The sequence below is a fragment of the Hypomesus nipponensis genome, chromosome 18 (genome assembly GCF_054491055.1).
Source record: "Hypomesus nipponensis isolate SF chromosome 18, ASM5449105v1, whole genome shotgun sequence".
Taxonomy (NCBI): domain Eukaryota; kingdom Metazoa; phylum Chordata; class Actinopteri; order Osmeriformes; family Osmeridae; genus Hypomesus; species Hypomesus nipponensis.
Genome location: NC_140378.1, coordinates 20,808,159 through 20,821,419, shown reverse-complemented (window position 1 = coordinate 20,821,419; position 13,261 = coordinate 20,808,159). Strand labels below are relative to the sequence as shown.

The following is a 13,261-nucleotide window of genomic DNA, read 5'->3' as shown; positions in this document are numbered from 1 at the left end:
CTCCTCCAACCTCTAACTCCTCCCACCCATTTAACTCCTCCCACCCCCCTACTTGATCCCGGCCACCATGTGGATCCACCACATGGCCTGCACAGTCCAGCCCTTCTCCTCACACAGGGCCACCTGGCGCAGGAAGTGTCTGCGGGCCTCCTCCTCGCTGCCCTCCTCCAGCAGCGCCCCCCGCAGGTAGTCCACGTCGCTGGCGGCGCTGAGCTCAGGGATGCCCGTCAGCAGCATGAGGGAGAACAGTGTGACCAGCAGACGACTGTGGGAGCGCAGGGACAGGTAGGCCTGCATGCAGGTGTCCTGGGAGAACACACACACGGATGTGAAGCATGCACGTGGCTGCATCTAAACTCACACACACATTAATGCTGTTTGAGGTAAAAAATGTATAAATAAATAAACTTTTATTGGACACCAGCAGAGGACCTCCTACCTTGAACCTGTCAAAGTTGAGGCTAAAGCCACCTTTGACCTTTCCCATCAGATACAGGAAGTCAGGCGTGAGAACGAAGGGAACACGCTCTCGGTTCATGCCGAGGAACCGCTTCCTGTTTCCCAGGATGTGACCAAAGTCAATGTGGAACAAGTTCCCTTGGAAATGGAAAAGCACCCAGTTGTGAAAGTGGACATTTATAATGATGATGATGATTGTGTTTTAGCACAGACAGTGATGATGGTGTTTTTTAGCACAGACAGTTTTATTCAAAGCATCATAAAGACAGAAATGTTCAGAAAGACAGAAATATTATTTGTAACCCTGCCTCTGCCCTACCCATCCGTGCATCCGTGCCCCTGCCCTGCCCTGCCCTGCCCTGCCCTGCCGTGCCCCTAACCTCAAACCTAACCCTATCCCTACCTTTCCCCCCTCCTGTTGTCCTACCTTGGTCTGTGATCATGATGTTGTCATTGTGGCGGTCTCCAATGCCCAGTACATAGGTCGCCACGCAGTAGCCTGCACACGAGTTAACAAAGCGCTCCATCGCCTGGTAGTGCTGGAGGAGGAAGAGGAAGGAGGAGGAAGAGGAAGGAGGAGGGAGAGGTAGGAGGAGGAAGAGGAACGAGGAGGTAAAGGAAGAGGAAGAAGGAGGGAGAGGAAGAGGAAGGAGGCGGGAGAGGAAGGAGGAGGGAGGGGAAGGGGAAGGAGGAGGGAGAGGAAAGAGGAGGGAGAGGAATGAGGAGGAAGAGGAAGTGGAAGGAGGAAGAAGAGGAAGAGGAAGGAGGAGGGAAAGGAAGAGGAAGGAGGAGGAAGAGGAAGGAGGGGGGAAAGGAAGGAGGAGGCAGAGAAAGGAGAAGGAGGGAGGAGAGGGAGAGGAAGAGGAAGGAGAGGAAGGAGGAGGGAGAGGAAGAGGAAGGAGAGGAAGGAGGAGGGAGAGGAAGAGGAAGGAGGAGGGAGAGGAAGGGGAGGAGGGGGGAGAGGAAGGAGGAGGGAGAGGAAGGGGGAGGAGGGGGAGAGGAAGAGGAAGGAGGAGGGAGAGGAAGGAGGAGGGAAAGGAAGGAGGAGGAAGAGGAGAAGGATTTTGATGCATGCACCAGACCAGCTCCATACAGACCTAACCCTAACAGTGTTTGTGGTGTGTTGGCTTCACATCACCATTCAGTCCAGATTCAGGCACACACACACAAGAACAACCTTCACGTCTCTATTTATCCACACAGTTCCTGTGTTTGAGAGTGTGTTTCTTACGATCTCCTGCAGGGGGCACTTCTCTCTCAGCCAGTTACAGAGAGCGTCGTTCCTGAACGCTCCTGATGTTCCTCCCTGGCTCCTCTGAACTGCAGCTATGGTCACCGCGTCCCGCACAATCTCTATCATACCTGCACACACACACACACAGCTCAGGATCAGTCTACCTCCCTCCCCCCCCCTCCCCCACCTCTTTCCTCCCCCACCTCTTTCCTCCCCCCTCCCTGCCCCCCGCCCTGTCCACCTCCCTCCCCCCTCCCCCCTCCCTGCCCCCGGCCCCCCCTCTCCCTCCTACCTGTGTTGAGTCCTGTGGAGATGCAGCCGTAAGGTACCAGATTGAGGTCCAGAGATTTGTGTTGCCAGATAGAATCCATCACTACCAGTGTCTGAGGACCAGGAAGACATCATCCTCATCATCCTCATCATCCTCATCCACACTGTGTCCATACCTACCATCATCACTACCATCATTACTATCATCATCACTACCATCATCACTACCATCATCACTACCATCATTACTACCATCATCATCACTACCATCATCACTACCATCATTACTACCATCATCACTACCATCATCATCACTACCATCATCACTACCATCATCACTACCATCATCACTACCATCATCATCACTACCATCATCACTACCATCATCATCACTACCATCATCACTATCATCATCACTACCATCATCACTACCATCATCACCATCATCATCACTACCATCATCATCACTACCATCATCACTACCATCATTACTACCATCATCACTACCATCATCATCACTACCATCATCACTACCATCATCACTACCATCATCATCACTACCATCATCACTACCATCATCACTACCATCATCATCACTACCATCATCACTACCATCATCACTACCATCATCATCACTACCATCATCATCACTACCATCATCACTACCATCATTACTACCATCATCACTACCATCATCATCACTACCATCATCACTACCATCATCACTACCATCATCATCACTACCATCATCACTACCATCATCACTACCATCATCATCAATACCATCATCACTACCATCATCACTACCATCATCATCACTACCATCATCACTACCATCATCATCACTACCATCATCACTACCATCATCACTACCATCATCATCACTACCATCATCACTACCATCATCACTACCATCATCACTACCATCACAGAATTGAAGAAATGATGATGATGATGAAGGTTAAGAGGGTGGTGTCTGACCTGCAGCACGAGCATGTCCTGTCGCAGGTCATCTCCCTCCTTGAAGATGATGCCCACAGGAGGGAGGGGGGGGCCGTGGTGGGGCGCGGCCTGGAACTCCAACCACAGAGGCTTCTTTTTGGAAGCCATCACCTTACATTTGTCCAGCTGGGAGGGTCAAGGCTCGCAGGGTCAGGGGTCAAGGTTCCAGCGTCAAACACACAATCACACATGCAAACACACACACAATCACACACGCAAACACACACACACAATCACTAAGGTGTCATGTCGAGCTCACCAGTATGGTACCAGCCGTGACCCGGGGGTCAAAGGGCACCAGGAAGCTAGGTGGCAGGTTGCATTTCCTCAGGAGGTCCTGCAGGGTGGCCGCAGCTGGGAACCAGGAGAGAACCAGGAGAGAACCAGGAGAGAACCAGGAGAGAACCATGTGAGAACCAGGAGAGAACCAGGAGAGAACCATCTACTCCTGATCAAGTCCTAGACTGGCCGAGACTAGTCTTGTGTAGTCTCATTGTAGTCCAGCCTAGCCGAGTTCCATCCTAGCCCAGTCCAGTCCAGTCTAGTCTAGTTTTGTCTAGTCTAGTGTAGTGTACTTCCTGTAGTGTACTTCCTGTAATGTACTTCCAGTAGTGTACTTCCTGTGCCAATAAGATGAGAGCACTACCTGTTGGCGGGAGGTCAGTCTTGTCTGGGTAGAGTCTCTTGATGGTGCCGGCCACTTCCTGCAATGCCTCCACAACCTGCACCTGGGGAGAGAGAGACAGAGAGTGAGAGAGAGAGAGAGAGAGAGAGAGAGAGAGAGAGAGAGAGAGAGAGAGAGAGAGAGAGAGAGAGAGAGAGAGAAAGAGAGAGAGTGACAGAGAGTGACAGAGAGAGAGAAAGAGACAGGCAGAGAGACAGACAGACAGACAGAGAGACAGGCAGACCTGGCGTGTGAAGCTGTCCAGCGTGGCCTGCCCACAGCCCAGCAGGTAAGCCTCCAGCACCAGCGCCATCCGCTGGCGGAAGAAGGGACAGCCAGCCACTTCGCTGCGCACGAACCAGAAGAAGAAATGTCCGATTCTCTTGCTCTGCAGACAAAGCATCTCTGATTGTTTGTACTAAAGTACCAATGTACTTATAGTGCATAGAGAATGTACAGTAGCAGATCAATGATCAGAAGTGTACAGTTGTATAGTATTTGGGTGGTCAGGGAAAACTTGTATTCACTAGCCACATCCCAAAGTAACCACTTCTCAGGTACTAGGCGTGGGGAACAGGAAATAATACTTCAGTGCAACAATAACCTCGCAACTGATTAAACACAGTTAATTGAACTGCAGTAGTAATTGGATGGTTGAATCATTCAGTTACTCAGTCATTGATTCATCCGTGATGAATGATGAGATGATGACTCACCCTCAGAGCTCGCTGGACCAGGAACGTGGCCAGGAAGCTGTCATGGAACGGTTCCACCTTCAGGGTCTTGGGGGGGGGGGGGGGGGGGGGGGAGAGGGGGGGGGGAAGAGGGGGGGGGGAATGTGAAAAACAGCTTTACAAAATAATTCAAAACACAAAATAGTTGATAGATAGACAGATAAACGGGCAGAGGAACAGACAGACAGACAGGCAGACAGATAGATAGACAGACAGACAGACAGACAGACAGACAGGCAGACAGATAGACAGACAGACAGACAGACAGACAGACAGACAGACAGACAGACAGACAGACAGACAGGCAGACAGGCAGACAGATAGACAGATAGATAGATAGATAGACAGGCAGACAGATAGACAGGCAGACAGACAGACAGACAGACAGACAGACAGACAGACAGACAGGCAGACAGACAGGCAGACAGATAGACAGGTAGACAGGCAGACAGGCAGACAGACAGGCAGACAGATAGACAGGTAGACAGACAGACAGATAGACAGGCAGACAGATAGACAGACAGACAGACAGACAGACAGACAGACAGACAGACAGACAGACAGATAGACAGGCAGACAGACAGACAGGCAGACAGGCAGACAGATAGACAGGCAGACAGGTCCCACCTGGACCAGCTGCAGCAGGAACTGCATCAGTTCATCGTTGCTCAGTGTCTCCAGCCTCCTCACGGCCAGACACCTAACCCTCTCGTCAGGGAACTCCACGCTGAGAAGCTCCAGGGCCACTGAGAGGTCCAGCTCTGAGGGTTCCAGCTGACCCAGCAGCCAATGGATGTCTTGCACAGTGTTGGGCTCCAGCCAATCAATTCGTCGCAGGTACTGAGGAAGGTTGGAGGTGTAGAGAATGCTCTTTTCTCGGAACTTGCGCATGCCTGATTGGTCAGCGGGGGAAGGGGGGTTGGTCGTTAAGGGGGGGCGGGGCGTGGCGGAGAGGGGGGAGGTCAGGGGGGAGGAGGGGGAGAGGAGATGGCTTGGGTCGGGTGAGGTGGGAGAAAAGACAGGAGAGAAAAGGGATGAAGGAGGGGGAACAGATTCTGAGGAGCAAGGGGAGGGGGAGGAGGAGGGGGAGGAGGAGGGGGAGGAAACAGTGAGAGATGGTGAATTGGGGGTGTCGAGTGAGAGGTTTGGGTCTGGCGAGACAGCTGGATGGTGTAGGGGTAGAGGAAGGGGCGAGGATGAAGGATCAAATGCAAGATGGGATGGTGGGCAGGATGAGGGTGGAGGGGGAGTGTTGGAGGAGGAGGATGGAGGGTGGGGTGAGGAGGGGCGAGCGGGAGGGTGGGGTGAGGAGGATGGAGAGGGAGGGTGGGGTGAGGAGGATGGAGAGGGAGGGTGGGGTGAGGAGGGGCGAGGCGGAGCTCTGCCCACAGTAGAGCCCAGGCTCTGAGGGAGCACCACAGGGAAGCTGTAGCGGTCCAGTAAGAAGCTGATGGCCATAGCAGCAGCTACGTCAGGGTTGGTGGCACAGGAGAGCTTGTCTGTCTGCTGGGCCAAGGCCTCATCCTCTGGCTCCGGGTACGGCCACATGTGCAGCGTGTGTGGCCCCTGGCTCAGGTTGGACCTGGACACGGAACATGGCCATAATAACATCATGCTAAGGTCATACTGAGGTCCTGCTGAAATGACCCCAGACATATAACCAGAACCAGAATCAAAACCAGACTCATACCCAGATCCAGAACGGAGACCCAGTCTCCGTCCCAGACCAGTAACCCCACTGACCTGTGGTCTATGAGGAGCAGGTTGACAAAGTAGAGCACCCTGGCCTTTCCCTTCTGGGGCTCTGGTGCCCTCCCAGGCAGCGAGGCACGGGAATCCCTGGCCGGGGGCCCCTCGGCTGGGCAAGCCACAATGGTGAGCCCCAGCTTGGCCCCGCGAGGCAGCTTGCTCAGTAACACGTCCATCTCCAGCCACTCGTTCCACAGCACTTCATCAGCAAAGGGCTTGGGGGCGGAGCTGACGGAGGCCAGCACCTCGCTGCCATACAGCAGGCTCACCTCCACCTGCACGGCAGCCGGGGGCTTGGAGGGTGGCTGGGGCACGTCGAAGCCCAGGAGCTTCACCCTCAACCTGCGCTTGCAGTCCCACAGGGAGATCATGAGAATCTGGGCCACGTCTTTGTTGTCCAGACTGAGGTCCTGGTGGGAGCTGGACTGGCCAGTGAAGCCCTCCACCAGCGGCTGGTCCTCGCCCGGCACGGCCTCCAGAGAGAGCTGCGTCACAGGGACCACCAGGAGGTGGATCTCCAGGGAGGTCTTCAGACAGTGTCGCACCCACAGGAAGTTGTGGAGAGGCGTGGTATCCCCAGACAGGTAGTCCTCCCTGCCGGACACCTGCAGCACCACTGCCGCGTCCTCCCAGGTGACCCCCAGATCCTCCATCACGCTGTGGAACACCATGGTGAGGCCGGCGGGGGTGATGCTAGCCAGGACTCTGACGGTGAAGCTCACCTTGCTGTGGTGGAGCGTGACCGGGATCTTCCTGTCGGCGTAGATCCGCAGGTCCCGCGGGAGTGGAACCGAGCTGGTCCAGGGTTCTGTAGCATGAGCGACGTGGTCACGCCCACGCAGCTCCTGCCGCCGTGGCGACGCCAGCTTCCTGCGGGTGAAGCTGAGCTCCCCGAGGCGATTGGGCGGCGTTGAATCCAGGTCGTAGCCAATCAGGTTGGCGATGGCCTGCCGCTGGCTCCGCCTCTCCTCCGTGTCCGGCGCCGGGGGCGGAGCCACGACGATCCGGGCCGTGAGGCGCCCGGAGGAGTCACGTGACCAGGGCACGCCCAGAGTCCGCAGCACCTGCAGGGGAAGAAGCAGCATGATGTTGACCCTGGACTGAAGTCTTTGAGATGTTATTACTGCACTGTATTTAAGTTGTTGAGATGTAGTTGTTGTCATTGTTCACCATACATTCATTAGTTAGCTACTGTGGTCAAGATGTCATTGTAACACTACAGGATACGTTTTTTTTTGTTCAATGGTCTGTGAGAACGACCATTCATTTGAAGCAGAGAAGCAGAGAAATATCTCAAACGTACAGGACAGTGGGCCCTGACGACCAGGAATGAACACCCCTGAAATACAGCAGAAACAACCAAATGTAGATAAACATGAAGTAAAGCACCTGGCAGTCGTCGTAGATCTCGTACCAGTCTCCGTGGCGGAGGTAGAGGAGCAGGACTCGAGCGGGGTCCAGCATGACCAGGGGGTGCAGAGGGGAGCTCAGCTCCGTGGTGTGCATGCACAGACACACACGCAGCTGGTGCACGTTGTACTGGGCAGGGACGCACACACGAAGTGGCTCCTCCCCTTCGCTCCAACCCGGGGCACAGCGGAGCTCGCACAAGAACACCAGGCTGGTCTCAGACCACCCGGGCATGCAGGCCTCAGATCCAGACTGAGACAGGCGTCTCCCGGTGTACTGACCCAGGGTCAGATCTGCATCCATGCTGTGTGTCTGCAAGATGGGAAACAGGAGAGAAGAGACAGGTGAAGAGAGAGGAAAGGAGAGGGGAGGGGAGACAGGTGAAGAGAGAGGAGAGGGGAGGGGAGACAGGTGAAGAGAGAGGAGAAGAGAGGGGAGACAGGTGAAGAGAGAGGAGAGGAGAGGGGAGACAGGTGAAGAGAGAGGAGAGGAGAGGGGAGACAGGTGAAGAGAGAGCAGAGGAGAGGAGAAGTAGGGTAAACAAAGTCCACGTTCCTTTGTGAAGAGCTAGAAAGCTGTTTGTGAAGAGTTAGAAAGCTCTATTTCAATGGCAGAAGAAAACAGTAACACGTGATAAGTTAAAAACAGAAAGCAACCTTTTTCTGTGTTGACTTACGTTTTGTGAAGAGCCTCAAAAGAAGGTGAATTCAAACAACCAAACAAGGTGTTTACAGTAACCCTGAAGTCTCACCTGAGCAGGTGTGCGGTCAGGGGCTGTCTCTGACTGAAACGCTGAGCTCTCCTTCCCGTTTGACTGTGTTGACTCACAGGTTGTTCTTCATTCCTGAGGCGACGCGTTTCAGCTCCAGGGCTGGCTGGCCGTCCAGATTAGAGGAAGTGTTGTGTTCCACTTTCAGCTCTGCTGCAGGTGACGGGCCCCGATAAACTGGTTGCTCTCAGAGCTCTTTTAAAGAGACAGATGTTGTTGTCTAATAGATGTGATTGTTTGCTATGAATGCACGTGCCATCTATACATTTTTGAAAGACATTCAAAGGATAGAGGTGGTACAGTGTAGTGGTTTATTAAATGCCATCTACACGTAAGAGGAACGACTGTGTAGGAAGGGCAGGGGGAGGGGGAAGAGAGCAGACAAGTTGGAGGAGGAAGTAGAGAAGGAAGAGGAGGAGGAAGGACAGCTAGAACCACAGTGTCTAGTGAAAGCTCAGGATCGAATGACATCAAAAGTAAATCAGTGAATAAGTGTTTTGACAATAATGCATGTTCAGTTGCAGGTTTAGTTAAACTGGGTGAGATGTTGTGTCCTTGGGCAAGGCACTTCGCCCTACTTGCCTCGGGGGGATGTCCCTGTACTTACTGTAAGTCACTCTGGATAAGAGACTAAATGTAAATGTAAACTCAAACCCATAAGAATAGATGAGCTTCACCATGGAAATGGCATGCACTCAATCCAAATTCATATATTTTTATGCAGATAAAAATGCTTTCGGAACAGGAAAAGACAGTTTATGGGAGTTTGCCGTGGCTGCTTTGCATTAGTTATCTATTTCACAGTCATATTCCACGCATACAACCACCCTCACCAACTCTCTGCAGGGAAGAGGAAGAACTGTCATCCCCCTGGTGAGGCAGTGGAGACGTGTTAGATTGTGCTGGCTGGGAAAGCACCAAGTCAATGAAGTGAATTGCTAAGTACAAGTTCAAGACAAAATCAACCTATTTATTACACATATGTAAGGTGCAGATGTCTGATCCACTCAAGTTGACTATCACAGAAGACTGGACTAAGAATACAGGAAATCAAGAGAGTTCAATAGCATCACAATATGGGAGGATATGTGACGATTAGCATTGCCTTCGCAAGCAGAGAAAAAGACACTGCATGCTAGCTTTTGTTTAGGTCTTTAGATAGGGCTCCTAGAAATGGCCTTGAAGCTCCTCCTGTTTTCCTTGTTCAGAGTTGCATGGCATTATACACTTTGGTAATATTGTGACCTCTGACCTACAATAGTGTCACAGGCATTTCCTAGTCGCACCTTACAATGAACTAACTTATGGCTATGCAGGTATAAGCAAACAGCGTAATGACAGTTTATCAATGATACAAGCAACATACTTCATAGATGGGCATATTTCTCTCCTCCACCCCAGCCTCCACCCCAGCCTCAACCCCAGCCTCTAATGGAGCTAATGGGAACAATTACATTTTGGTCAGTAATCCTGTTAAACTGATACAAAGTACATCACTAATGTGTATTATTATATGGCAACGACAATATGAGTGCTCTGATTGGCTAATAGGTAGTCATGCCAGCTGCATATTGACCTCATCGCCAGTCCGCGGTCTGATACGGATTATTAGGTACGTTCGACTTCACGCAGGGCCGGCGTCGCCTGCAACCGCCTGCAGCCCGGCTGACTTGAAGCAGCCAATGGCATTCTCAGCTTCAAGGCAGCCGGCTGCAGCCGGCTGTCGGCACCGCCGGTGCTGCATGAAGTTGAACACACCTATTATTATATGGCAACGACAGTACGAGCGCTCTGATTGGCAAATGGGTAGTCATGCCAGCCGCGTATTGACCTCATCGCCGGTCTGCGGTTTGATACGGATTATTCTAAAACTGGTTGTTCCCGCTATATCGCGTTCCATGCCGTTGTAAAATCCAGCATAACTTTACAGGTTGTCCTCATAACATTCTTTAACATTCCATATTACTACGCATCGAATATTTCAAGTAAAAAAACACTGCAAAGGTGTCCATCTGGCTGTTGTGTGGCAACGATTTATGTAGGAACTATACTTTGTAGTGGCGGAAGAAAAACGGTTTATTATCAAACTATTTTGTTTCTAATTGTTTTTATTTATGGAACCATATCAAATATTTGTAGTAGCAGTTTTAGAAAAGCAATAAACCCCGCGAGTCCGTGTTTTGCGCTGATTTTAGAACAGGTAAGGGGAGTTGTTAGGCACGACGCGAACCTCCTTACCTGTTCTAAAATCAGCGCAAACCACGGCTTATTGCTTAAATGTTTCATTTCAAACTTTCAGTTCAAGAAAAAAAGTATAGTTCAGTCTCACTTGGCCTCTGCACTCACAGGCGGAATAAGAAGTGTGTTTGACTGAAAACATTATAATTAACAACACTGCACTTTAATCAGGTGCCACTTTAATATCTGACCAATCAATGTACAAAAACATGTCAAACTAAAATTAAAAACAATTCACAATTACGTCACCAAAAAGTAGGCTATAAAATCCAGATACGGTGATAGAATTACCGGATGAATGACCGGATGAATGACTGCATGAATGATGTTGATGTTGTTTCAGTTGAAAAAAGAACCAACGTTAATCTTCACAACATGAAGCAGTAATAACATAGAATTGTGGTCAATGTCTCTGTCCATTCTCTTCATATGGCAGAGAACTGTGGTCAATGTCTCTGTCCATTCTCTTCATATGGCAGAGAACTGAGAACAGAGGATGAAAGATGCTTTCAGATCACAGATGACAAGGTCAGACTGGGCACTGAAATTCTTTAGACAACACAACGCAAGCACCTGGCATAACATAACATGTAAGTACACAGAACATCATTTACATCTATGCTGAGCTTAAATAAGGGAAACTTCCTAAATATACAGATAGCAATAAATAATCGACTATACTAACCTTAATACTAAAACTTCCTAAATTACAGATAACAATGAATAATACACTATACCCTAATTGCACATAAAACCTATTTCAACCCTATAACCTAACCTAGGTGGAGTACAGTACAATAGTGCAAAATTGCAGATCAGTCACTATGTCAATGACCATACAGGAGCCTGGTGGCGAGGTAAAGTAGTGCAATGCTACTGATGCAGTGCAACCAGTAGCTGAAAGTGACAGTGTATTCTGACTAGTGTGCAGTAAACCAATGTCCATATCGGTGTCCATTCAGAAGCCTGATGGCCCTTGGGTAGAAACTGTTGTCCAGTCTGCGTGTGCGCGACCGGATGCTGCGGTAACGCCTGCCAGAAGGCAACGGGGTAAAGAGACTGAAGGATGGGTGGGAACAGTCTCTTAGAATCCTGCCGGCTTTCCTTAGGCAACGTGTGTGGTAGGTGTCCTGTAGGGCTGGGAGCTTCCTGCCGAGGATGAACTCAGCAGAACGGACCACACTTCGTAGGACCTTGCGGTCCCTGTCTGTGCAGCTCCCATACCACACTGTAATACAACCAGTCAGGATGCTCTGTAGTACATCTGTAAAAGTTAGTGAGGATGACTGAGTCCATACCAAACTTCTTCAGTCTCTTCAGGAAGAAGAGGCGTTTACGGGCCGATTTGACCACCTTGTCCGTGTGAACAGACCAAGTGAGGTCAGCCCTCTCTCTCTCCCTCTCTCCCTGTCTCTCTCCCTTTCTCCCCTTTCTCTCTCTCTCTCTCTCTCTCTCTCTCTCTCTCTCTCTCTCTCCTCTCTCTCCCTTTCTCTCCCATCTCTTCCTCTTCCGCTCCCTCACCCCACCTTGTCCTTTACGCCAGACTCCCCCTTCACGCCTTAGGGCAGGGGCAGCCTCTCCATTTCTCCCCCCTGCCTCCCCCCCCTCCTCCCCCCCTGGCGGGCTCCCACCCAGGTGTCCTCCAGGTCCAGGGGTCTCTCCCCCCGCTGGCACCAGAGCGCCCTGGCCAGCGCCCTCCTTACCTCCCAGTTCCTCAGGCCGTACACCAGGGGGTTGATGCAGGGGGGCACCATCATGAGCACCAGGAGAGACATGTGCAGCAGGCCTGCCCAGCGTGAGGGCCCCTCCTCTGCCAGCATCGCGTCCGTGCCCTCCAGCTCCCAAAGCGCGTCTGACGCGACTTTCACGATAACCGGCAGGAGCTGCAGAAGCAGCATCCCGCAGTAGAACATGACGGTGTTCCGCGCCCGCGTGTTCACCAGATTGAACGGAACCACCGCGTTCCGCGCATCCCGGTACATCCTCGTGTACGAGACGGAGTACACGAGGAAGCAGAGCAGCAGCACCGCCGTGCCCACAAGCTTACGGAAAACGGCCGCCGGCCGCGGGAATCCCATGTGCTGTTCAACCGTGTCCGGCTCGCAGAGAAGTCCGAGGGTGGCGCGGTGGGGCGCAGGGCGGCCCCCGTGCAGCAGGAGGATGTTCGTGGAGCTCACGCACACCGACACCGCCCAGGTGAGGCCGATGGCGAGGCGCAGGCGCCACTTGGTGAGGATCACCAGGTAGCGGATCGCGTGGCACACGTACACGTAGCGCTCGAGCGCCATGAAGGTGATGGTGATGAGGCTGCAGAAAATACACGTGGTACCGAAGAAGTACTGAGTCAGACACAGCGTGTTGAAGCTCGTGGTTCGGCGGAGAGCCAGGGCGACGGTGACGGCGGGACCAGAGTTTAAAGTCTGCAAAAGGTCGGACATTATCAGATTCTTAAGGAGCATGACGCGCGGCTCCCACGAGAGATCCTCGGAGCTACCGAGGCTGTATAAGGTGAAGCAGTTCACGAGCAGAGACAGCAGCGTGAGAAACACGAAAAGGCAGATGAGAACGTCCACCATCATCCCGTGAGGCAGCATGAAGGCGAATAAGCACTTGCCGATGTCAAAGTTCTGCTCCGCGTGTAGCTCCGTTCCGTTATCCTCCTCGCCACGCGCATCGCAGCGGCCGGTCATGACTGGCTCAGCTCGGAGGTAGCAGGTGTGCTGCCTCTCCAT

The 13,261-nt window shown here is 52.1% G+C and overlaps 1 protein-coding gene across 1 annotated transcript; it reads right to left on the bottom strand.

Moving 5' to 3' along the window:
• Positions 1-48: 48 nt before the first annotated feature.
• On the bottom strand, positions 49-13,261 carry LOC146252668 (phosphatidylinositol 4,5-bisphosphate 3-kinase catalytic subunit gamma isoform). Its single transcript, XM_084679108.1, has 15 exons — positions 12,161-13,261; positions 7,502-7,834; positions 6,107-7,176; positions 5,706-5,945; positions 4,991-5,369; positions 4,346-4,411; positions 3,874-4,017; positions 3,612-3,693; positions 3,225-3,319; positions 2,945-3,091; positions 1,986-2,076; positions 1,691-1,821; positions 887-998; positions 440-597; positions 49-306 (listed from the first exon to the last, which is right to left on the bottom strand). Exons 1-15 carry the CDS (start codon positions 13,259-13,261, stop codon positions 49-51), a joined length of 4,407 nt encoding a protein of 1,468 aa, XP_084535234.1.

Excerpts from the sequence above, each read along its gene's own strand:
- LOC146252668 (XM_084679108.1), bottom strand. The coding sequence starts at position 13,261 with ATGGAGAGGCAGCACACCTGCTACCTCCGAGCTGAGCCAGTCATGACC. Across the intron at positions 1,822-1,985 it reads CTCCACAGGACTCAACACAG|GTATGATAGAGATTGTGCGG; the intron begins GTAGGAGGGAGA and ends GTGTGTGTGCAG. Across the intron at positions 999-1,690 it reads AGTGCCCCCTGCAGGAGATC|CACTACCAGGCGATGGAGCG; the intron begins GTAAGAAACACA and ends TTCCTCCTCCAG.